The 25199-nt window shown below is 49.7% G+C and overlaps 2 protein-coding genes across 2 annotated transcripts in view; one reads left to right on the top strand and one right to left on the bottom strand.

Moving 5' to 3' along the window:
• The window catches only part of GPR39 (G protein-coupled receptor 39), a 264976-nt gene that overhangs the window by 62355 nt on the left and 177422 nt on the right, over positions 1 to 25199 (bottom strand). The window lies entirely within an intron of this gene.
• LYPD1 (LY6/PLAUR domain containing 1) overlaps positions 1 to 25199 on the top strand; it is an 84175-nt gene that overhangs the window by 49912 nt on the left and 9064 nt on the right. Inside the window, exon 2 of the mRNA XM_077273434.1 lies at positions 3595 to 3729. Coding sequence (XP_077129549.1) covers positions 3595 to 3729 — 135 coding nt within the window. The remainder of the gene's footprint in view (positions 1 to 3594; positions 3730 to 25199) is intronic.

The raw sequence follows: 25199 nt of genomic DNA on the forward strand, positions 1-25199 counted from the left end.
CCCTTGCTTCGTCCATTAAGGATATGAAGTCCTAAACTTCTACATACATTCAGGAGCTTTCTGCCACTTTTGTTGACTGTACTGTCATAGCTGTTTCTCTCAGTGTGTACAGGGTCTTGGTCGTCACTCTCTGCTCCAAGTATGTAGATGTTTCCATCCGTGGTCAGGAAGTCTCTCTCTCTCCCTGTTCTTGCACTGAGGTCTCCAAAGATGAGAACTTCCTAGGGCCTGATAATGGGCGGCTTCTCTTTGTAAGATCTCGAAGCAGTCTGGATTGAAGTAGGGGGACTCTGGCGGTGGTATATAGGTGGCACAGAGGTGGACATCAGACTGGCAGGTGAGGATGGAGCTGCTGATTCTGATCCATATGTGGCTGCCTCCTTTCTTCACCGGTTTGATGTGCTGGTGAAGCTCCTCTTTATACCAGATCAATATTCCTCCTGAGCCCCGGCCCTGTTTGATGTTTTTATTTTTCTGGGCATGGACCGAGAATTCCTTGTATCCAATAGGCACCAGGGATTCGTTTTCGGCTCTTGTCCATGTTTCCAGGAGGATCTGAATGTCTATATTTTTCAGTCTTTGTATAAAATCAGGGTCCTTTGTTTTAGATCCAAAGGTTGAGGCGTTGAGACCCTGAATATTCCAGCTGCTGATTGTAAGTGAAGACATTCTTCAGTGTATTTTGTGTTTATATACCTTGTAATGAGTATAGCTGTGTGGGACAAACTGGATTTCTGACTGTTTTATAGAAGAGCTTGGTTCCATCCAGTCACATTAGAATTCTGCACAGTGCATTGAGCAGGGTCTTTATCTCATCCCTATCTCTGTGTGTGTGTATATATATATATATATATATCAGCACTCCTTTCCTTCAAGTCAAAATCTGTGTTTTAATTCAGACCCACATGGCAGGCGACGTTTCGTTTCTGAATGAGCCTTTCTCAAGCCTTGAGCCTTGCATTGTGGATGGATTGCAATGAAGGCTTGTGCACCCGAAAAGCATTTATTATGTGCTGTTTCGTTACATATATGTGTGTGTAATATATATATATATATATATATATATATATATATATATATATATATATATAATATGCGCACACACACACACCTCTATATCCTGTATACATACACTGCACAGTACCACCTCTGTCAATATATATATATATATATATATATATATATATATATATATATATATATTATATACACACACAGAGGTGGTATTGTGCAGTGTATGTATACAGGATATATGTGCTGTGTACGTCTGTACATTCAGCCAGTGAGGACTTGACCTCTATCATCCGGTGTCGGGGATGGGCGCCATTGTGGTTTGTTCTGGTGTGTAACTGCAGACTGAGAATACACCGCCCATCATGGTGCCGATAGCCGGACTCTCCTGCCGGCGTCAGCATCTTGTGTGGACAGGTGTGTGACTCCAGCGTGGTCCGCGCGTTGGGAGGCAGTCTGCATTGTGGGAGGCAGTCTGCATTGTGGGAGGCAGTCTGCATTGTGGGAGGCAGTCTGCATTGTGGGAGGCAGTCTGCATTGTGGGAGGCAGTCTGCATTGTGGGAGGCAGTCTGCATTGTGGGAGGCAGTCTGCATTGTGGGAGGCAGTCTGCATTGTGGGAGGCAGTCTGCATTGTGGGAGGCAGTCTGCATTGTGGGAGGCAGTCTGCATTGTGGGAGGCAGTCTGCATTGTGGGAGGCTGTCGTCGTCCCCTCTCTTCCTCTCTCCTCTGTCATCGTTGTGGTCCTCTCTCCCCCGTTGTCATCCCCGACCTTCCTATTTCCCAGCTGATTATTGGTTTTCACCTTCTGGTGACCCCTCTGTATTTGCTCTCTTGAAGTCTTCTCTTTATGGTGGACATAGACATTTTTTTTTGCAACAATTTCAAGGGTGCCAATACTTAGGCCATTAGTAATAAATCACTTGGCACTCAAATGGTTTCTTTCAGATGAAAAAAGTGAACATCCCATTTATTTGTGCATCCAGTTCAAAGATTATTTAAACGTTTTCGGTCAAATCACAAGACCTTCATCAGGAATATCCTTAACAAAACTGGAAGCATAGGACAATGAGGTATATGAGCCTAGGCAACCCGGGATGGAACGCGCACCTGGAGCGTCTCAGATCCTTGAAGAGAGAAGGAGGGCGTGTATCCGCCGCTGCATATGGCACTTATAGACGTCCGGTCCGTCACGCTGTGTGCATGGTGTAGGTATACACTATATATGAACAGTACAGGAGTAAATGCGTTGTTTGGACAGTATATTATGTATGGACTGTACAAGAGTGTATTCATTATACTTGAGCAGTCTATGACGTGTATACATGATATATGGACCGTACGCGAGGAATTTTCTTGTAAGTAGGACCCTAATAATATGCTGATAAAGGGGTTCCTTAGGGCTAGGCCGCGCCTACTGTGCTTTAACCTGTGTGAGAAGCCGACATGTCCCTATTTCCTACAGCGCTTCCTTTGGAGCAACTAAGAATTACTTGCAATGAGAAGTATCTCTGTGTGGACATGCCGGGTCGTCCAAATAACGTAGGGCTAGATTAAATCTCTTTCCTCTGATCCAGGTTCCCTAATTACTCATGGCATCGGGGTAGTGTCTCAGGTCACAGTTGTTGGAATGAGTGAAGTATCATGGTGGTGCTTGTAGTCTAAGGGTACCGTCACACAGTGCCATTTTGATTGCTACGACGGTACGATTCGTGACGTTCTAGCGATATCGTTACGATATCGCAGTGTCTGACACGCAGCAGCGATCAGGGATCCTGCTGAGAATCGTACGTCGTAGCAGATCGTATGGAACTTTCTTTCGTCGCTTGATCACCCGCTGACATCGCTGGATCGTTGTGTGTGACAGCGATCCAGCGATGTGTTCGCTTGTAACCAGGGTAAACATCGAGTTACTAAGTGCAGGGCCGCGCTTAGTAACCCGATGTTTACCCTGGTTACCAGCGTAAACGTAAAAAAAAAACAAACAGTACATACTCACATTCCGGTGTCTGTCCCCCGGCGTCTCAGCTTCTCTGCACTGTGAGCGCCGGCCAGCCAGAAAGCGAGCACAGCGGTGACGTCTGACGTCACCGCTGTGCTTTCCGGCCGCTGTGCTTACACAGTGCAGAGAAGCTGAGACGCCGGGGGACAGACACCGGAATGTGAGTATGTACTGTTTGGTTTTTTTTACGTTTACGCTGGTAACCAGGGTAAACATCGGGTTACTAAGCGCGGCCCTGCGCTTAGTAACCCGATGTTTACCCTGGTTACCCGGGGACTTCGGCATCGCTCCAGCGCCGTGATTGCAACGTGTGACCGCAGTCTACGACGCTGGAGCGATAATCATACGACGCTGCGACGTCACGGATCGTGCCGTCGTAGCGATCAAAATGGCACTGTGTGACGGTACCCTAACTCTGGAAGTAGAAGGATTGATCAATGATCGGGTGGTTTTCTGACACCTTCCCTAAATTTATCTTCAATGCAGTTGATTGTTTGGAGAAGTTTTCAGTCTGGTGCAAGTTACTTGGAGGAGACGATGCTGCTATCCGGTCATGGTGCTCCAAATGTCTTCTCTTCCAGGCTTTGCTCTGCAGATCCAGTGTTACCAGTGTGAAGAGTTCCAGAAAGATGACTGCTCCTCCCCAGAGTTCATTGTGAACTGCACTGTCAATGTCCAGGACACCTGTCAGAAGGAAGTGATGGAGAAAAGTGACGGTAGGTCTTGTCGCCTTCTGCATGCCGATTGATGAGTAATTGATGGCTTCGACCGATCCACAGGGGGAACAGATTCTGTGCACGCATAATTTACTGAACTTCGGCCACTGCCCGGTCACTACAGTGCCTTCTTTCATTCTCCTGTTTCCACACTTCTGTCACTATGCCTTCTGCAGGAGAGCAGTTCTATATATTAAGTACAATTGCACACATGTAGTGCAGGTAGAGGACGGTACAGTACATGTAGTACAGGGTGGTGTAGTACGCTTGCATAGTACAGGTAGAGGGCGGTACAGTACATGTAGTACAGGGTGGTGTAGTACGCTCGCATAGTACAGGTAGAGGGCGGTACAGTACATGTAGTACAGGGTGGTGTAGTACGCTCGCATAGTACAGGTAGAGGGCGGTACAGTACATGTAGTACAGGGTGGTGTAGTACGCTCGCATAGTACAGGTAGAGGGCGGTACAGTACATGTAGTACAGGGTGGTGTAGTACGCTCGCATAGTACAGGTAGAGGGCGGTACAGTACATGTAGTACAGGGTGGTGTAGTACGCTCGCATAGTACAGGTAGAGGGCGGTACAGTACATGTAGTACAGGGTGGTGTAGTACGCTCGCATAGTACAGGTAGAGGGCGGTACAGTACATGTAGTACAGGGTGGTGTAGTACGCTCGCATAGTACAGGTAGAGGGCGGTACAGTACATGTAGTACAGGGTGGTGTAGTACACTCGCATAGTACAAGTAGAGGGTGGTACAGTACATGTAGTACATTCGCATAGTACAGGTAGAGGGCGGTACAGTACATGAAGTACAGGGTGGTGTAGTACGCTCGCATAGTACAGGTAGAGGGCGGTACAGTACATGTAGTACAGGGTGGTGTAGTACACTCGCATAGTACAAGTAGAGGGTGGTACAGTACATGTAGTACATTCGCATAGTACAGGTAGAGGGCGGTACAGTACATGTTGTACAGGGTGGTGTAGTACGCTCGCATAGTACAGGTAGAGGACGGTACAGTACATGTAGTACAGGGTGGTGTAGTACGCTCGCATAGTACAGGTAGAGGGCGGTACAGTACATGTAGTACAGGGTGGTGTAGTACGCTCGCATAGTACAGGTAGAGGGCGGTACAGTACATGTAGTACAGGGTGGTGTAGTACACTCGCATAGTACAAGTAGAGGGTGGTACAGTACATGTAGTACATTCGCATAGTACAGGTAGAGGGCGGTACAGTACATGTAGTACAGGGTGGTGTAGTACACTCGCATAGTACAAGTAGAGAGCGGTACCGTACATGTAGTACAGTGGAGTAGTACACTCGCATAGTACAAGTAGAGAGCGGTACTGTACATGTAGCACAATGGTGTAGTACACTTGCATAGTACAGGTAGAGGGTGGTACAGTACTTGTAGTACAGGGTGGTGACATCTTCTGTGTACAGCTCCCTCTTCAGGTCACCACAGATTGCGGGGACATCTCCTGTGTACAGCGTCCTCTTCAGGTCACCACAGATTGCGGGGGCGTCTCCTGTGTACAGCGCCCTCTTCAGGTCACCACAGATTGCGGGGACAGCTCCTGTGTACAGCGCCCTCTTCAGGTCACCACAGATTGTGGGGACATCTCCTGTGTACAGCGTCCTCTTCAGGTCACCACAGATAGCGGGGACATCTCCTGTGTACAGCGCCCTCCTCAGGTCACCACAGATTGCGGGGACATCTCCTGTGTACAGTGCCCTCCTCAGGTCACCACAGATTGTGAGGCATCTCCTGTGTACAGCGCCCTCCTCAGGTCACCACAGATTACGGGGGCATCTCCTGTGTACTGCGTCCTCTTCAGGTCACCACAGATTGCGGGGACAGCTCCTGTGTACAGCGCCCTCCTCAGGTCACCACAGATTGCGGGGACATCTCCTGTGTACAGCGCCCTCCTCAGGTCACCACAGATTACGGGGGCATCTCCTGTGTACTGCGTCCTCTTCAGGTCACCACAGATTGCGGGGACAGCTCCTGTGTACAGCGCCCTCCTCAGGTCACCACAGATTGCGGGGGCATCTCCTGTGTACAGCGCCCTCCTCAGGTCACCACAGATTGCGGGGACATCTCCTGTGTACAGCGCCCTCCTCAGGTCACCACAGATTACGGGGGCATCTCCTGTGTACTGCGTCCTCTTCAGGTCACCACAGATTGCGGGGACATCTCCTGTGTACAGCGCCCTCCTCAGGTCACCACAGATTGCGGGGACAGCTCCTGTGTACAGCGCCCTCCTCAGGTCACCACAGATTGCGGGGGCATCTCCTGTGTACAGCGCCCTCCTCAGGTCACCACAGATTGCGGGGGCATTTCCTGTGCACAGCGCCCTCTTCAGGTCGCAACAGATTGCGGGGGGCATTTCCTGTGTACAGCGCCCTCTTCAGGTCACCACAGATTGCGGGGCATCTTCCGTGTACGGTGCCCTCTTCAGGTCACCACAGATTGCGGGGGCATCTCCTGTGTACAGCGCCCTCTTCAGGTCACCACAGATTGCGGGGCATCTCCTGTGTACAGCGCCCTCTTCAGGTCACCACAGATTGCGGGGACACCTCTTGTGTACAGCGCCCTCTTCAGGTCACCACAGATTGCGGGGGCATCTCCTGTGTACACCCTTTTCTGGTCACCACAGATTGCGGGGCATCTCCTGTGTACAGCGTCCTCTTCAGGTCACCACAGATTGCGAGTGCATCTCCTGTGTACAGCGCCCTCTTCTGGTCACCACAGATTGCAAGGGCATCTCCTGTGTACAGCGCCCTCTTCAGGTCACCACAGATTGCGGGGCATCTCCTGTGTACGGTGTCCTCTTCAGGTCACCACAGATTGCGGGGACATCTCCTGTGTACAGTGCCCTCCTCAGGTCACCACAGATTGCGGGGACAGCTCCTGTGTACAGCGCCCTCCTCAGGTCACCACAGATTGCGGGGGCATCTCCTGTGTACAGCGCCCTCCTCAGGTCACCACAGATTGCGGGGGCATTTCCTGTGCACAGCGCCCTCTTCAGGTCGCAACAGATTGCGGGGGGCATTTCCTGTGTACAGCGCCCTCTTCAGGTCACCACAGATTGCGGGGCATCTTCCGTGTACGGTGCCCTCTTCAGGTCACCACAGATTGCGGGGGCATCTCCTGTGTACAGCGCCCTCTTCAGGTCACCACAGATTGCGGGGCATCTCCTGTGTACAGCGCCCTCTTCAGGTCACCACAGATTGCGGGGACACCTCTTGTGTACAGCGCCCTCTTCAGGTCACCACAGATTGCGGGGGCATCTCCTGTGTACACCCTTTTCTGGTCACCACAGATTGCGGGGCATCTCCTGTGTACAGCATCCTCTTCAGGTCACCACAGATTGCGAGTGCATCTCCTGTGTACAGCGCCCTCTTCTGGTCACCACAGATTGCAGGGGCATCTCCTGTGTACAGCGCCCTCTTCAGGTCACCATAGATTGCGAGGACATCTCCTGTGTACTGCGTCCTTTTCAGGTCACCACAGATAGCGGAGACATCTCCTGTGTACAGCGTCCTCTTCAGGTCACCACAGATTGTGGGGGCATCTCCTGTGTACAGCATCCTCTTCAGGTCACCACAGATTGCGGGGGCATCTCCTGTGTACAGCACCTGTCATGATATGTACTTTTGCCCTGTCCTGTATTTGAATAATATGCCATTTGATGTATGTAACTGTTCTCTGGTTTCTATTAGCTGTAATTTATGTATTTTCTTGTGCTGGGAGTTCACCTGTAACAATATGTATCCTTCCCCCAATACTTGATGTAATTAAGCTTTGTCAACACCACTAGTGAAGAATAGCCATACTTCCTCACAGCAGGTGCCTAGTCAAATGTACATACTAGATAGACTAAGCGGAGCCGACCAGTCTAGAATCTTCTGGTGGACCCAACCATTGTATAGAAGGTGTGACCCCTACTCCCCTTCATGGGCGGATCCCAGGAGCTCAGACAATGCATTCTTATTTTTGAGATCAGATGTGAGTTGATCCTTAAAGGAGAAGGAGTGGGGATTCTTAGCTGAGGCAAGACCCCACGTCCATCTGTGACTGCGGAAGCGAACGGGGCGAGACTTGAGCTGAGGACATATCTCGTCGTTCGTGAGATTGTTTTGGGATCCCTTGGAGTCATGTGGACTATTGCTTTGTTAGCTGGCACAAGGATTATCGGGAGGTGCCCCCGAATCTGTTCTGTTGGACTCGTGGAAGGACTATTGTTTCGTTTATCGGGTGCGGGATTACTGGAAAGCACCTCCAGATCTGTTTCTTTACTTGGGCTTATTGTGGACTTCTCGTGGACTTGAAGGACATTATGGATATTTGATGTTGTATGCTCCCTGCTTTAATAAATCTCGTTGGATCATCACTCGGCCTGTTGTCCCTTCCTGCTCTGCTGTACACCCCATCACAGCACCCTCTTCAGGTCACCACAGATTGTGGGGACATCTCCTGTGTACAGTGCCCTCTTCTGGTCACCACAGATTGCAGGGGCATCTCCTGTGAACAGCGCCCTCTTCAGGTCACCACAGATTGCGAGGGCATCTCCTGTGTACAGCGCCCTCTTCTGGTCACCACAGATTGCGGGGCATCTGTGTACAGCGCCCTCCTCAGGTCACCACAGATTGCGGGGACATCTCCTGTGTACAGCGCCCTCTTCAGGTTACCACTGATTGCGGGGGCATCTCCTGTGTACAGCGCCCTCTTCACGTCACCACAGATTGCGGAGGCCTCTCCTGTGTACAGAGCCCTCCTCAGGTCACCACAGATTGTGGGGCATCTCCTGTGTACAGCGCCCTCCTCAGGTCACCACAGATTGCGGGGCATCTCCTGTGTACAGCGCCCTCCTCAGGTCACCACAGATTGCGGGGACATCTCCTGTGTACAGCGCCCTCCTCAGGTCACCACAGATTGCGGGGCATCTCCTGTGTACAGCGCCCTCCTCAGGTCACCACAGATTGCGGGGCATCTCCTGTGTACAGCGCCCTCCTCAGGTCACCACAGATTGCGGGGACATCTCCTGTGTACTTCGCCCTCCTCAGGTCACCACAGATTGCGAGGCATCTCCTGTGTACAGCGCCCTCTTCAGGTCACCACAGATTGCGGGCATCTCCTGTGTACAGCGCCCTCTTCAGGTCACCACAGATTACGGGGCATCTCCTGTGTACAGCGCCCTCTTCAGGTCACCATAGATTGCCACTGGGACTTACCGGTAGGTCTGGTCTCGGGCTGGGCTATTCCCAAACTTTCAGCTTCTTCTGGTGAGGCTGTTCCTGTGCTGATTTGAAGGTCACTTAGAGTTGTCAAAATAAAAAAGGGGAGAAGCCAGCGCTGCTTTTGGTCAGAACGCAATACATGAAGTGCACATGCACATATTGATTTCTAACTGTATTTCAAAATGAGACGTTTAGCAAACAGTTGATCAATTCTTTGAGCCATCCTGCCACGCCAAGGCATTCTCATAATGGGGCAGTCCTACTCTACATTTTTTTATATTCACTGTGCCATTACGGCTTCCTAAATGTATTAAAAGCAAGACCACATAAATTGCAAACTGTACCTGAAGCGTTTCTGAATCACTCTCATGGAGCCAGAAAGGCCCATTATGAGAGTGCCTTGGCGTGGCGGGGTGGCTCAAAGAATTGATCAATTGTTTGCGAAATGTCTCATTTTTATATACAGTTAGAAATTAATATGTGCATGTGCACTTTTTGTATTGCTTTCTGACCATAAGCAGCGCTGGCTTCTCCCCTTTTACTTAGAGTTGTCGTCGTGCTGAAAAGTGAAATTCCTCTTTAGCTTTTTACCAGAGACCTTTAGGTTTTGATGCAACATAGGTTGATATTTTGGACAATTCATAATTCCCTCCCCTTTGACTAAAGCCCAAGTACATGCTGACCTTAACAGACCCAAATCATAATGCTGCTCCCACCATGCCTCACTGTGGAGATGGCGATTTTTTTTGGTGATTGGCTTTGCAGCAAATGTACCTTTTGGAATTATGATCAAAAATCTGTAAAAAGGTACGGAAGATTGCGGTCACATGAAGTACACAACCAGTATTGGTCAGTTCTCGGTAATGTCACTGTTGTCAGATTTCAGCCCCTTCACAATGTCCATGGTAGATCTGATAACTGGGAAATGTTCTTGTACCTTCTCCTGACAACTTTCCACAATGAGACCCTTTGCTGTGTTGTCAGCAGTTTACAGGACAGAAAACATCAGGAAATCCCTCTGAGAGCAGTGACACTCTGGGGTTAATCAGGAGCTCTGACTACTATGTGACATGGGTGAAATGTGATTGGCTGATTCTGAGCACAACCTCAGCCATGTTAGAAGAGGATTTGCACACTTTTGCCATGCGAGTGTCTTGCGAGTACAGTGCAATTTTTCTCACATAGCATCCGTATGACATCCGTATGTAATGTGTTTTTTTCCTCTGCTACTATTTTCTACAATCACTTACCGTGTTCTATGCCACAGAATGGTAAGGTATCTGTAGAAAATGGATGGCATACGGATGGTCCGTATGCTGTGCGATTTGTTTTTTTTGTTTTTTTTTTTATTTATTTATTTTTTCTCGCACCCATTGACTTGCATTGGCGAGTCTCATCCGAGATACGCAGCAAATCGCAGCATGTTGTGATGTTATTCTCAGTCCGATTTCAGCTGAGAAAAAAATCGCAGATGAGATGTCACCCATTGAATAACATTGGTCAGGGTGCAATCCGATTTTCTCGCAAATGAGTATGAGCCCTTATTTTCATTGTCAAAATGATTTGTATGTTTCCCACTGGAGTTGTACAGATTACAGGGGGCATTGAAGGTGGAAAAGTCCTGAAATGGTTCTTCTCCTTGACAATGAGCTGGGGGTGTAGACTTTCTCTACCCACTGTAGCACAGGTGGAGGGCTTAGTTTGGGGTGGGTGCCAGTATTCAGCGTGCAGCGATCATCTGCTGGTCCCCGGAGGGGTGGGAGACCCCCGGGTCCTGATGTCCCCCGTGCACTTCATGAAAGCCGCTGCCCAGGAGCAGAATTACTGGTGTTTTCCTGATGAAAGTGCCATGTGATGGGAGAAGATGTGAGCGGAATGTGATGGAGGCAGCGCGATTTACACCGCGCAGGGCCGGGGCTTCGCCGCCTGCAGCTGCCGATAAACCAGTGACTAGAGAGTAGCAGCGTGTCATTAATGTCCTCCGACCCCAGGAGGATTGTGCGGGGCAGCCGAGATTGTGCGGAGCAGCCGCGATTGTGCGGAGCAGCCGCGATTGTGCGGAGCAGCCGCGATTGTGCGGAGCAGCTGTGATTGTGCGGAGCAGCCGTGGGCTCTTTGAATGAATCCGCCGAGCGGCTGATGCCCTGGATTAGCTGGTGAAAGCTGTGACTCTGGGGCTGCAGTAGAATGAGGTCCGGGCGGCTATTAGGAAAGTTTCTGCCATCAGCCTCATAAACCGAGGAGCGTCAGATTCGCTGTCCCCGCAGAAATCCCACATGCAAATCCCAGGCGGCGGCTGCTTCAGCCATTTTCCACCCGAGTGCATCTAATCCCCACGTAGCTGCTAGAGGAGCAGATTTTCTCCCTTCTCTAGGACCGTATAATGCTGTGTTCTGGTACAGAGATTCTGTCCCATGTCTTCACCATCATCAGGAGAGGAATTGCTGCTGAGAACCAGCGCATGCGCCTGCACTCCGACCCCTGCGCCTGCACTCCGACCCCTGCGCCTGCACTCCGACCCCTGCGCCTGCACTCCGACCCCCTGCGCCTGCACTCCGACCCCCTGCGCCTGCACTCCGACCCCCTGCGCCTGCACTCCGACCCCCTGCGCCTGCACTCCGACCCCTGCGCCTGCACTCCGACCCCTGCGCCTGCACTCCGACCCCTGCGCCTGCACTCCGACCCCTGCGCCTGCACTCCGACCCCTGCGCCTGCACTCCGACCCCTGCGCCTGCACTCCGACCCCTGCGCCTGCACTCCGACCCCTGCGCCTGCACTCCGACCCCTGCGCCTGCACTCCGACCCCTGCGCCTGCACTCCGACCCCTGCGCCTGCACTCCGACCCCTGCGCCTGCACTCTGGCCCCTACGCCTGCACTCATGTGCCTGCCCTCCGGCCCCTGCGCCTGCACTCCTACTCCTCCACTGCAGCCCCTGTACTCTGCCCCTGCACCTGCACTCCAACCCCTACACTCCTGCCCCTGTGCCTGCACTCCAGCCCGTGCACTCCAGCTTCTGCACTCCAGCCCCTGCACATGCACTCCAGCGTATGCACTCCAGCCCTTGCGCCTGCACTCTAGCCCCTGCACTCTAGCCCCTGCACTCTAGCCCCTGCGGCTGCACTTCAGTACCATGCTTCTGGTTCACGTGGCCCCCGTCCCTGGCTGACACTCCCTCTACATTGCATCCAGCTGTCAGTCAGGGTTGGGGGCTAGAGTGTACTATGAGTGTACTACATGTAGTGTACCACCCTCCACCTGTAGTTTGAGTGTACTACATGTACTTAGTGTTACTGTCATGAATCATAGGGAGGATGTTTTTGATTATCCCACTGCTGCCCCCAATATGTCATCAACCTTGGTTGTTTGGTTGGCCCCTGTTCTTTTCTGAAAAGGATTTATTTCTATCCCACTTCCCAGCACCTGCACTCCAGCCCCTGCGCCTGCACAACCAGCCCCCCTTATGCCTGACACTGGCTCTTCACTGGGGCTCAGCTGTCAGTCAGGGCCAGGGTGGTTACAGCGGCTGCTCTGTATACGATAACTGAACCATCACCGCCACTATGACTGACACTGGCTGTACATTGGGGCTCTGCTCCCAGTCAGGGCCAGGGGCAGTTACAGCAGCCGCTCTGTATACGGTGACTGAACCACCGCCACCCCCATGACTGACATTGGCTCTACATTGGGGCTCAGCTGTCAGGTCCGGGGGCGGTTATAATGGCTGAATGGCTGCTCTCTATACGGTGACTGAACCACCGCCTCCCCTATGACTGACACTAGCTCTACATTGGGGCTCAGCGGTCAGGTCCAGGGGCGGTTACAATGGCTGCTCTGTATACGGTGACTGAACCACCGCTGCCCCCATGACTGACACTAGCTCTACATTGGGGCTCAGCTGTCAGTCAGGGACGGGGCAGTTACAGCGGCCTCTCTGTATACGGTGACTGAACCATTGCCGCCCCCATGACTGACACTGGCTCTACATTGGGTCTCAGCTGTCGGGGGTGATTACAGTGGCTGCTCTGATACGGTGACTGAACCACCACCGCCCCAATGACTGACACTGTGTTACCTCTCCTCTTCTTCCGGGTCCTCTGCTTGCTGCCGCCGGGTCTGGGTCTGCTTCTGTCCACGCTGCATTTTTCCTGCATCGGTCTCCTGTCGCCACTCCCCGCTGAGACTCTGCGCTGGTGTCCCGGCGCGCTCCTTCCTTGCTGTCGGTCGCACGCTCCTGTGGTTTGCGCAGGCGCATTAGGCGCTTGACCGCGCATGCTCTCCTCAGTCTTCTCTTCCAGCGTGACCTGAACCGGCAGTGTATCCTGTCCAATAGAGGATGGGTGTCAGGTATTTCAGGCCATTCTCCCGTAGTGCTGGCGCCTGATTGTCAAGTTTCTCTTGCCATAGTTAGGCCTCCTTATTTTGTCTTGCTTCGCTTGCCTTGTTAGTTCGTTTAACCTTGTTTTTTCCTCCCTCTCTTTCAGAGCCTGCTCCTGTCTTGTATTCCTTGGTCCCAGTCTGCATCTTCCTTTACTCCGGTTGTCATCTTCTCATCGGCTCCCTCAGTCTGTTATTAGCTTCTTTTTTCCATGTCCACAGCTCCATTATCCCTCCTCCAGTTTCTCCTCAGTTTCCCATCTCCCTGACTCCTTTGCTCTGCTCCGTTCCGGCCCTCTTAGTTTCCACTCCGTTTCGCCTTTTGGTTTTACTTGAGCCGATCCCTGGTCCTGGCATCCGTGGTTCTAGAGATCCCTGAGCTTGCTCCCAAACGATCCCTGTATAGGGGTTGGTCTATTCTGGTGCACTCGCTCGGGGGAGGGTCGGTTCGACGGTCCAGTGGGTCCACTCTTTGTACTCGTCGCTTTCAGCGTAACAGAACAATCAGGCCATGGACCCCGCCAGGCCCAGAAGGAGTTGGTTTTCTTGCTAGAAAACCAGACTCGTATCATGTCTTTTATGAAGACAATGGATTCCCGGCTGTCTGCTTTACAGACCGCAGATCCCGGGAATGCCACCCAGTTGGCCAGTCTCCAGCAGGTGCTAGTTCAGAAGCGGGATACCCAAGCTCACATCCTGTCATATATGGCCTCTGTGGATGACCGCCTGCTTTCCTTGCAGTCGGCTTCCTCACAAGTATCCTCCCGGCTCTCAGACTCCGCCTCTGCACCCTCGCCTCGTCTTGGTAAACCGCCTCGTTATGGCGGCGATCCCAAGCTGTGTCGGGATTTACTCAACCCATGTCGCCTACACTTTGCCCCAGCAGTATCCTACCGACCGGGCTAAGGTTGCGTTTATTGTATCTCATTTAGAGGAAGAGGCTCTATCCTGGGTGAATCCTCCCTGGGAACGAGACGATCCCATTGTGTCCAGTATAGTCACCTTTATGGACACTTTCAGGAGGGTTTTTGATGAGCATGGACGGCTCGCTTCCACTACTGAGGCCCTATTTAACCTTCATCAGAGTACACTCTCGGTAGGGCAATATGCCATACGTTTTCGCACCCTGTCCTCAGAACTAGGGTGGAACAACGAGGCTCTGGTAGGGACCTTTTGGGGTGGTTTGTCTGGTAAGATTAAAGATGAGCTCGCTGGATGGGATACTCCGACCACCTTCGAGGAGCTCATTTCACTCTCCACGCGCATTGATTTGCGCTTTCAAGAACGCTTTCGAGAGGCTGCCAGAGAGAGGAGACTGTTTCGTCCTTCTTCAGGTCAGAGACCTCTCAGCCCTCGGTCTTTCGGTTCTTTCGGCAGTGATGCATCGGAACCCATGCAGATAGATCGGGTCAAGATGGCAGTGCAACGCAGGAGAGAGAGGTTGGCACAGGGTCTCTGCTTATACTGCGGAGATACATCTCATTTCCTATGCTCGTGTCCTGAGAGGCTGGGAAACGCATCTCCCTAGGTGTGTATGAATCCTCTCCACCTCTTACTGTTTTTGTTTTGATTGTCCAGGGACAGAGACGTGGTTCTGAACTAGCTTATGTGGATTCGGGCGCAGCAGGTAACTGTATTCGGCTCAAGGAGGTGAAGAAATATCAGATTCCTGTGGTCTCCCTAGAATGCCCTCGTTTGATTGCTTCCGTAGATGGTAAACCTCTGCAGGAGTCCATCTCTATGGTTACTGAGGAGGTAACTCTGCAAGTTAGGGCCCTGCATCAACAGAAGATTGCTCTCTGTGTTCTGCCCAACTTATCGCATCCGCTGCTGCTTGGTCTTCCTTGGCTTCGGACTCTCGAACCCATCTTGGATTGGCGTTCTGGTGAGGCTCTTCGGTGGGGACATCCGTGCCAAGAGAGGTGCTTAAGATCTGTCCGTCCGGTCATTGCTTCTCAATCTTCCTCTGGTCCTATCGGCCTGCCTCCTGCCTATTGGTCTTTCGCAGACATTTTCGATAAGAAGGAGGCTGAGACCCTTCCGCCTCATCTTCTCTATAACTGTTCAGTCGAATTCCGTCCCAGAACCACACCGCCCCGAGGCCCAATTTATCCATTATCTCCTGCTGAGATGTCTGCCAGGTCCAAATACATCAAAGAGAATCTTGCCAAGGGTTTTATAAGGAAATCCTCCTCGCCAGCCGGTCCCGTTTTATTCTTTGTGAAAAAGAAGGATGGCTCCCTTCGGCCTTGCATCGACTACATTGGCTTGAATGATATCACGATTAAGAATAAGTACCCTCTGCCACTAATTCCGGAGCTCTTTGATTGCCTGAGGGGGGCTCAGATTTTCTCTAAGTTGGATTTACGTGGAGCCTACAACCTCGTTCCTATTCACTCTGGGGACGAGTGGAAGACTGCTTTTAACACCCGGGATGGACATTGAGTACCTTGTTATGTTCTTTGGTTTGTGTAATGCTCCCGCAGTTTTTCAAGAATTTGTCAACAAATTCTTTTGGGACCTGCTTTACTCCTGCGTTGTGGTCTACCTTGACGACATTCTCGTCTTCTCCCCGGATTTGTCGTCCCACAGAAAGAGCGTCCGCCTGGTCTTGAAGCGCCTCCGGGAGGATTGTCTCTATGCGAAGATGGATAAGTGTCTCTTTGAACCGTCTTCCTTGCCCTTTTTAGGGTATATTGTCTCTGAGTATGGACTTGAGATGGATCCGGGGAAGTTATCTGCAATCCTCCAGTGGCCTCGTCCGGTAGGGCTGAAAGCTATCCAACGCTTTCTCGGTTTTGCCAACTACTACCGTCAGTTTGTCCCGCATTTCTCGTTCATTATCAAGCCAATCTCTTGTCTCACTCGGAAGGGAGTCAGCCTTACTTCCTGGTCTCCGGGGGCCGAAGAGGCTTTTCTAAGTCTTAAACAGGCTTTGTCAACCGCATCGGTATTACATCGGCCTGAGGAGAATAAACCGTTTATTCTTGAAGTAGACGCCTCTTCCACTGGGGCCGGCGCAGTGTTATCCCAGAGGTCCTCTTCTGGTTGATTGGTTTCCTTGGATTCTTTTCTAAGGCCTTCTCTTCTGTGGAATGTAACTATTCTATTGGGGATCAAGAGTTGCTAGCCATCAAGATGGCCCTGGAGGAGTGGCGCCATTTGCTGGAGAGGGCTGTCAATCCGTTTACCATTTTTACTGACCATAAGAATCTGGCCTATATCCAGTCAGCCCAGAGGCTCAATCCTCAGCAGGCCAGGTGGTCCTTATTCTTCGCTCGCTTTGACTTTGAATTGCATTTTCGTCCTAGTCAAAAGAATGTCAAGGCTGAAGCCTTATCTCGGTCTCTTCAGTCCCAAGATTTGGAGGAAGACTTTTCTCACATCATTGATCCGGTTAAGGTCATCTCTGTGGCTCCCGTGAGGCTGATTACTCCGCCGCCTGGTAAGACCTTTGTTCCTGAGACCAAAAGGACTCAGGTGTTGGGGTCACTCTTCCAAGATCTCTGGTCATGCCGGGGTTAAAAAGACTCTGGATCTCATCTCCCGGTTTTATTGGTTGCCCTCTCTCCACCAAGATGTGGTTGATTTCTCTGCCTCATGCCCCTCCTGTGCCAAGGTCAAAGTTCCCAGATGATTACCTTCTGGACTTCTGCTTCTGTTACCTGTTCCTTCTACTCCTTGGCAACACACAGCCTTGGATTTCATCACAGATCTGCCTCGTTCTTCCGGTTTTACTACTATCCTGGTAGTAGTGGATCGGTTCTCCAAAATGGCACACTTTGTTCCGTTACAACAGCTGTCTTCCGCTCCTGAACTAGCAAGAGTCCTCATCCAGCATGTCTTCCGACTTCATGGAATTCCATTACACATTGTGTCTGACCGTGGTGTGCAGTTTACTTTTCGATTTTGGAGGGCTCTGTGTGGACTTCCAGAGGTTAAGTTGGATTTCTCCTCTGCATATCATCCTCAAGCCAACGGTAAAGTGGAACGTGTCAATCAAGTGTTGGCATGCTATCTTCGTCATTTCTCTAATGCACATCATGATGATTGGTCTAGTCTTCTCCCATGGGCTGAGTTCCCCTACAATAACCACCCCAACGAGTCTTGAGGCAAGTCTCCATTTTTTGTGGTATTTGGCATGCATCCCAGTGTTCCGTTGCCCTTCTCCGCCACCTCCGGGGTTCCTGCAGCTGACTCTGTAACTGTGGAATTCTCCAAGATTTGGCTGAAGACTAAGAAGGCACTTGAGAGGACAGGAGAACGCATGAAAAGACATGCTGACAAGAGGCGCCAGGATGCTCCAACTTTTCTTCCAGACGAGAGGGTTTGGCTATCTTCTAAATATATTAGATTGAAGATACCCTCTTACAAGCTAGGACCTCGTTACATCGGTCCTTTTGAAGTCCTCCGGCGCATCAACAATGTGGCCTACAAGCTCAGGTTGCCTGCCTCGTTCCGTATTCCTAATGTCATCCACATCTCTCTCCTGAAGCCTGTCATTCTAAATTGCTTCCATCCTGTTCCTAGTTCTCCTCCGGTCTGTGCTGATAACGTTTTTGAGGTGAAGGATATCCTAGCTTCCAAGAGAGTCAGGGGCAAAACATTCTTCTTGATTGATTGGAGGGACTTCGGTCCTGAGGAGAGGTCTTGGGAACCCTGGGAGAACATTAATGCTCCTCGCATTCTTAAGAGGTTTTTGTCTAAGGGTAGAGGAGGGGAGAGTAAGAGAGGGGGTACTGTTACCTCTCCTCTTCTTCTGGGTCCTCTGCTTGCTGCTGCCAGCTTCGGGTCTGCTTCTGTCCACGCCGTGTCTTTCCTGCTTCAGTCTCCTATCGGCGCTCCCCGCCAGGACTCTGCGCTGGTGTCCTGGAGCGCTCCTTCCTTGCTGTCGGTCGCGCGCTCCTGTGGTTTGCGCAGGCGCATTAGGCGCTGACCGCGCGTGCTCTCCTCAGTCTTCTCTTCCAGCGTGACCTGAACCGGCAGTGTATCCTGTCCAATAGAGGACGGGCGTTAGGTATTTCAGGCCATTCTCCCGTAGTGCTGGCGCCTGATTGTCAAGTTTATCTTGCCATAGTTAGGCCTCCTTGTTTTCTCTTGCTTCGCTTGCCTTGGTAGTTCGTTTAACCTTGTTTTTTCCTCCCTCTCTTTCAGAGCCTGCTCCTGTCTTGTGTTCCCTGGTCCCAGTCTGCATCTTCCTTTACTCCGGTTGTCATCTTCTCATCGGCTCCCTCAGTCTGTTATCAGCTTCTTTTTTCCATGTCCACAGCTCCATTATCCCTCCTCTAGTTTCTCCTCAGTTTCCCATCTCCCTGACTCCTTTGCTCTGCTCCGTTTCTGCCCTCTTAGTTTCCACTCTGTTTCTCCCTTTGGTTTTACTTGAGTCCATCCCTGGTCCTGGCATCCGTGGTTCTAGAGATCCCTGAGCTTGCTCCCAAACGATCCCTGTATAGGGGTTGGTCTATTCTGGTGCGCTCGCTCGGGGGAGGGTCTGCTCAACGGTCCAGTGGGTCCACTCTTTGTACTCGTCGCTTTCAGCGTAACTCACTGGCTCTACATTGGGGCTCAGCTGTCAGTCAGGGATGGGGGCAGTTACAGCGGCCGCTCTGTATACGGTGACTGAACTACCGCCGCCCCATGACTGACAGTGGCTCTACATTGAGGCCGGCTGTCAGTCAGGGTCTGGGATGGTTACTGCGGCCGCTCTATACGGTGACTGAACCACCGCCGCCCCCATGACTGACATGGGCTCTACATTGGAGCTCAGCTGTCAGGGTTGGGGGCAGTTACAGCGGCCGCTCTGTGTACTGTAACTGAACCACCGCCGCCCCCATGACTGACATTGGCTCTACATTGGGGCTCAGCTGTCAGTCAGGGCCGAGGCAGATACAGTGACCTCTGTATACTCAGAGCAGTGACTGTACCCGCACCGCCTCCATGACTGAATACCAAATGCTGGCAGAAGAATAAAGATCATATTATTCCAGCTGCGTTCAGGTGGCGGATAGCATGGAGTTAATAACACATCTGCAGGTCAACAGCGTTATTCCTGATGACACTTTCCCTTTAAAGTCAAAAGCCCCCTACATATTATTATTTATTTATATAGCACCATTGATTCCATGGTGCTGTACATGAGAATGGGTTACATACAAATTACAGATATCACTTACAGTAAGCAAACTAACAATTACAGACTGGTACAGAGGGGAGAGGACCCTGCCCTTGCGGGATTACATTCTACAGGATAGTGGGGAAGGAGACAATAGGTTGAGGTTTGCAGGAGCTCCGGTGTTGGTTAGGCGGTAGCTTCAGTAGTGGTGAGGAGGCAGCGGGGTCCGTGCAGGCTGTAGGCTTTCCTGAAGAGGTGGATTTTCAGGTTCCGCCTGAAGGATCCGAATGTGGTTGATAGTCGGACGTGTTGGGGCAAAGAATTCCAGAGAATGGGGGATATTCTGGAGAGGTCTTGGAGGCGGTTGGGTGAGGAGCAAATAAGTGTGGAGGAGAGAAGGAGGTCTTGAGATGACCGGAGATTATGTGAGGGAAGATATTGGGAGATTAGTTCAGAGATATATGGAGGAGACAAGTTATGGATGGCTTTGTAGGTTAGTATTAGTAATTTGAACTGGATACCCTGAGGGAATGGGAGTTAGTGAAGAGATTTGCAGAGAGGGGAAGCGGAGGAGTAGCGAGGAGAGAGATTAATTAGTCGGGCAGCAGAGTTAAGGATGGACTGGAGAGGTGCAAGGGTGTTAGAAGGGAGGCTGCAGAAAAGGATGTTGCAGTAGTCAAGGCGGGAGATGATGAGGGCATGCACAAGCATTTTAGTAGATTGATGGTTGAGGAAAGGACAGATTCTGGAGATACTTTTGAGCTGGAGGTGGAAAGAGCTTGGATGTGCGGTTTGAAGGACAGGGCAGAGTCAAGGGTTACTCCGAGGCAGCGGACTTACGGTACGGGGGAAAGCGTGATGTCGTTAATTGCAATAGGTCAGGTAAGGAATATCTATGAGATGGAGGAAAGATGATGAGTTCAGATTTGTCCACATTGAGTTTGAGAAGGAGGATATGGCTGATAAACACTCTGGGATTCTGGACAGCAGAGAGGTGATGTCTGGGCCAGAAAGGTAGATCTGAGTGTCATCAGCATAAAGGTGGTACTGGAATCCATGGGACTTTGAGTTGTCCCAGGTCAAGTGTGTAGATTGAGAAGAGTAGCGGTCCTAGAACAGAACCATGGGGGGACTCCGACAGAGAGAGGGTGGAATGAGGAGGTAGTGTGGGAGTGGGAGACGCTGAATGTGCGGTTGGAAAGGTATGAGGAGATCCAGGATCGGACGAGGTCTTTGATGCCAAAGGAAGAGAGGATCTGTAGTAGAAGGCTGTGGTCAACTGTGTCAAAAACAGAGGACAGGTCTAGAAGGAGGAGTACAGAGTATTGTCCATTAGCTTTGGCTGTAAGTAGGTCATTAGTGATTTTGGTCAGGGCTGTCTCAGTTGAGTGATGGGGGCGGAAACAAGATTGTAGATTGTCAAAGACCAAGTTAGATGAGAGGTGGGTTCAGAGTGGACGTGCTGCTCCAGGAGTTTGGAAGCGAATGGGAGCAGCGATATTGGACGATAGCTGGACATAGCTGTTGGATCAAGGGTTGGCTTTTTAAGGATAGGCGTGATTGTGGCATGTTTGAAAGCAGAAGGGAAGGTGCCAGAAGTTAGTGATAGTTTGAAGAGGTGGGTTATGGATGGGATAAGAGTGGTGGTGAGGTTGGGGAGGAGATGGGATGGGGTCGAGCGCACAGGTGGTGAGGTGCGATTTGGAGACGAGACAATTAATCCCCTCTTCAGTGATGTTGGATAGGGAGGTTATGGGGTTTGGGCATTGGTCTGGTATACAAAGGGATTGTGGTGGTTGAACAATGAAGACTTGCCTTGTTTGGTCGATCTTATTTTTAAAGTGTGTGGCAAAATCCACAGCAGAGATGAAGAAGGTTGGAGGGGGCAGTGGGGGGCGGAGGAGGGAGTTAAAGGTTTTGAATAACTGTTTGGGGTTGTAGGATAGGGAAGATATGAGGGTTGTGAAGCAAGCCTGTTTAGCAGAGGTGAGATCAGATTTAAAAGCGAGTGTTGCCTGTTTGAATTCCAGTGAAGTCGTCTTACGAATGTGTTTTATTCCAATGCCGCTCTGCAACCCTGGACACTTGCCAGAGCTTTTTAGTGGTGTTATTGTGCCAGGGTTGTCTATTGATACGTCGCACTGTGCCATGAACGAGAGGGGCAGCAGTGTCAATAGCTGATGCGAGAGTGGCATTGCAGAAAGCAGTGGCACTGTCTTAACATAAAAATAAACAACGTGTGAACATAGCCCTAGTCTCTAAGTATTGCTACTTGGCTACCTTTAGCTGGTCTCCAGCTGTTTTTTATTACTACAGTGTCTACAGGGAGTCTGTGGTCATCTGAGCCACACCCCTGTCTAAGCATTGGTCCAGTCGACTGCCCTATCCTGCCCACTACCGTTTTTCCCTCTTGTGATTGGCAGCTGATGAAGAAATGTATCCCAGACTCCGCAGAGAGGGCATGCAAGTAAAAGTAATTACATTGCAGCAAGGACAGAAGACTATGAAGAGCAATGTGCCAGGATAGGATCGGGCCGTTAATAGTATTTTTCAGACCCCTTCTTATGCCATGGGGTGCAGAACGTGCATTCTGGGAGCCACATGCCTCTCGAGTTTTTATTCTGCGTGGCCCTCATCCACATGGACACAAAAAATTCTTGTCTGACAGATTAACTACAGTGCTTAGCATAAGTGAGTACACCCCCATCGTAAAGTAAGATTTTACTCAATATCTCGCTGGACACAAGCAGTTTCCACTTTCTGACAATTGTCAGTTTCACAGAACATTTCCCCATCACAGGACAGGGAGGTTATAATATAACTCATCACTGAAGCTTCAGCTTTACTCCAATTAGGTGATGGAGAAATGAGTACACCCCACCAGTAACGTCTCCATCTAGTGTTGTGTGTGACCGCCATGATGTGTGAGGAGGCACCGAGTCTTCTCTGCCCAGAAGGAACAAGGTGGCGACATATTACAGCGTCCATCTTTCTCCATTCTTCAAGAATGTAGAGAGAAAAAACAAGCGGCATCCCCCAGGTAACACCGCTGGCAGCGGATGCGGGTGCGTTGGAGAGTCGGTCACTCAGCCCATCATACTGTACGCGGCACAACTATGTGAAGAGCGATGTACAGTCCAATGGTGGCTGCTGCTCCGGCCGCTGTACTCGCACCAAACGGAGAGAGGACGTAACAAGGAAAGGAGCGATGAGTGCGGAGGTCCCGGGCGCGGACGGAGTTTAATCCAGGAGCGAAGTATAAAACACTGCCAATTTATTGCAAGGTGTTTCAGAGTAGAGCGTGCTCCTTCCTGAGGCAAAACAAAAATCCTCACGGAACAATTCGTTTAAATTAAGAACAATTGATTGAAAAAAATGTCCATTGAAAAAGAAAAACATTAATACATGTAAATACACATATACATGACTGGATAAAAAGTGTAAAAAGGGCCGCAACGGTAAAACAATGTACAAATATAATTCAAATATTGATTTAATTATTGATATACAGTTAGGTCCATATATATTTGGACAGAGACAACATTTTTCTAATTTTGGTTATAGACATTACCACAATGAATTTTAAACAAAACAATTCAGATGCAGTTCATACTTTTAGCTTTCATTTGAGGGTATCCACATTAAGATTGGATGAAGGGTTTAGGAGTTTCAGCTCCTTAACATGTGCCTCCCTGTTTTTAAAGGGACCAAAAGTAATTGGACAATTGACTCCAAGGCTATTTCGTGGACAGGTGTGGGCAATCCCTTCGTTATGTCATTCTCAATTAAGCAAATAAAAGGCCTGGAGTTGATTTGAGGTGTAGTCCAAATATATATGGACCGAACTATTAATTTGCTTCATATAATTCCTCTGGAGCAAGAGATAAATATCCAATATGATTCCCGGTTAATTTCTGGAATTTGTTTGGTTTGTGGTTAGGAATTTGTTCCTTTAGGGTCAGAAGTAAATTCATAGTTCTTATGTTTGTGCTCAATTATGCAGTGTCTGGATAAGTTACGATTCACAATGCCATTATTGATATTGCTTCTGCTTATTAATTCTGCATCTACTAGTTACATATTGGAGTATTGTTCTCCCTACATATTGGAGTATTGTTCTCCCTACATATTGGAGTATTGTTCTCCCTACGTATTGGAGTATTGTTCTCCCTACATATTGGAGTAATGTTCTCCCTACATATTGGAGTATTGTTCTCCCTACGTATTGGAGTATTGTTCTCCCTACGTATTGGAGTATTGTTCTCCCTACATATTGGAGTGTTGTTCTCCCTACATATTGGAGTATTGATCTCCCTACGTATTGGAGTATTGTTCTCCCTACATATTGGAGTATTGTTCTCCCTACGTATTGGAGTGTTGTTCTCCCTACATATTGGAGTAATGTTCTCCCTACGTATTGGAGTATTGTTCTCCCTACATATTGGAGTATTGTTCTCCCTACATATTGGAGTGTTGTTCTCCCTACATATTGGAGTATTGTTCTCCCTACATATTGGAGTATTGTTCTCCCTACATATTGGAGTAATGTTCTCCCTACATATTGGAGTATTGTTCTCCCTACGTATTGGAGTGTTGTTCTCCCTACATATTGGAGTAATGTTCTCCCTACATATTGAAGAGTGTTGTTCTCCCTACGTATTGGAGTATTGTTCTCCCTACATATTGGAGTATTGTTCTCCCTACATATTGGAGTATTGTTCTCCCTACGTATTGGAGTATTGTTCTCCCTACGTATTGGAGTATTGTTCTCCCTACGTATTGGAGTATTGTTCTCCCTACATATTGGAGTATTGTTCTCCCTACGTATTGGAGTATTGTTCTCCCTACGTATTGGAGTATTGTTCTCCCTACGTATTGGAGTATTGTTCTCCCTACATATTGGAGTGTTGTTCTCCCTACATATTGGAGTATTGATCTCCCTACGTATTGGAGTATTGTTCTCCCTACATATTGGAGTATTGTTCTCCCTACGTATTGGAGTGTTGTTCTCCCTACATATTGGAGTAATGTTCTCCCTACGTATTGGAGTATTGTTCTCCCTACATATTGGAGTAATGTTCTCCCTACATATTGAAGAGTGTTGTTCTCCCTACGTATTGGAGTATTGTTCTCCCTACATATTGGAGTATTGTTCTCCCTACATATTGGAGTATTGTTCTCCCTACATATTGGAGTATTGTTCTCCCTACGTATTGGAGTATTGTTCTCCCTACGTATTGGAGTATTGATCTCCCTACGTATTGGAGTATTGATCTCCCTACGTATTGGAGTATTGTTCTCCCTACATATTGGAGTATTGTTCTCCCTACGTATTGGAGTATTGTTCTCCCTACGTATTGGAGTATTGTTCTCCCTACGTATTGAAGAGTGTTGTTCTCCCTACATATTGGAGTATTGTTCTCCCTACGTATTGAAGAGTATTGTTCTCCCTACATATTGGAGTATTGTTCTCCCTACGTATTGGAGTATTGTTCTCCCTACATATTGGAGTATTGTTCTCCCTACATATTGGAGTGTTGTTCTCCCTACATATTGGAGTATTGTTCTCCCTACGTATTGGAGTATTGTTCTCCCTACATATTGGAGTATTGTTCTCCCTACGTATTGGAGTATTGATCTCCCTACGTATTGGAGTATTGTTCTCCCTACGTATTGGAGTATTGTTCTCCCTACGTATTGGAGTAATGTTCTCCCTACATATTGAAGAGTGTTGTTC

Source organism: Ranitomeya variabilis, chromosome 7 (assembly GCF_051348905.1).
Source record: "Ranitomeya variabilis isolate aRanVar5 chromosome 7, aRanVar5.hap1, whole genome shotgun sequence".
NCBI classification, from domain to species: Eukaryota; Metazoa; Chordata; class Amphibia; order Anura; family Dendrobatidae; genus Ranitomeya; species Ranitomeya variabilis.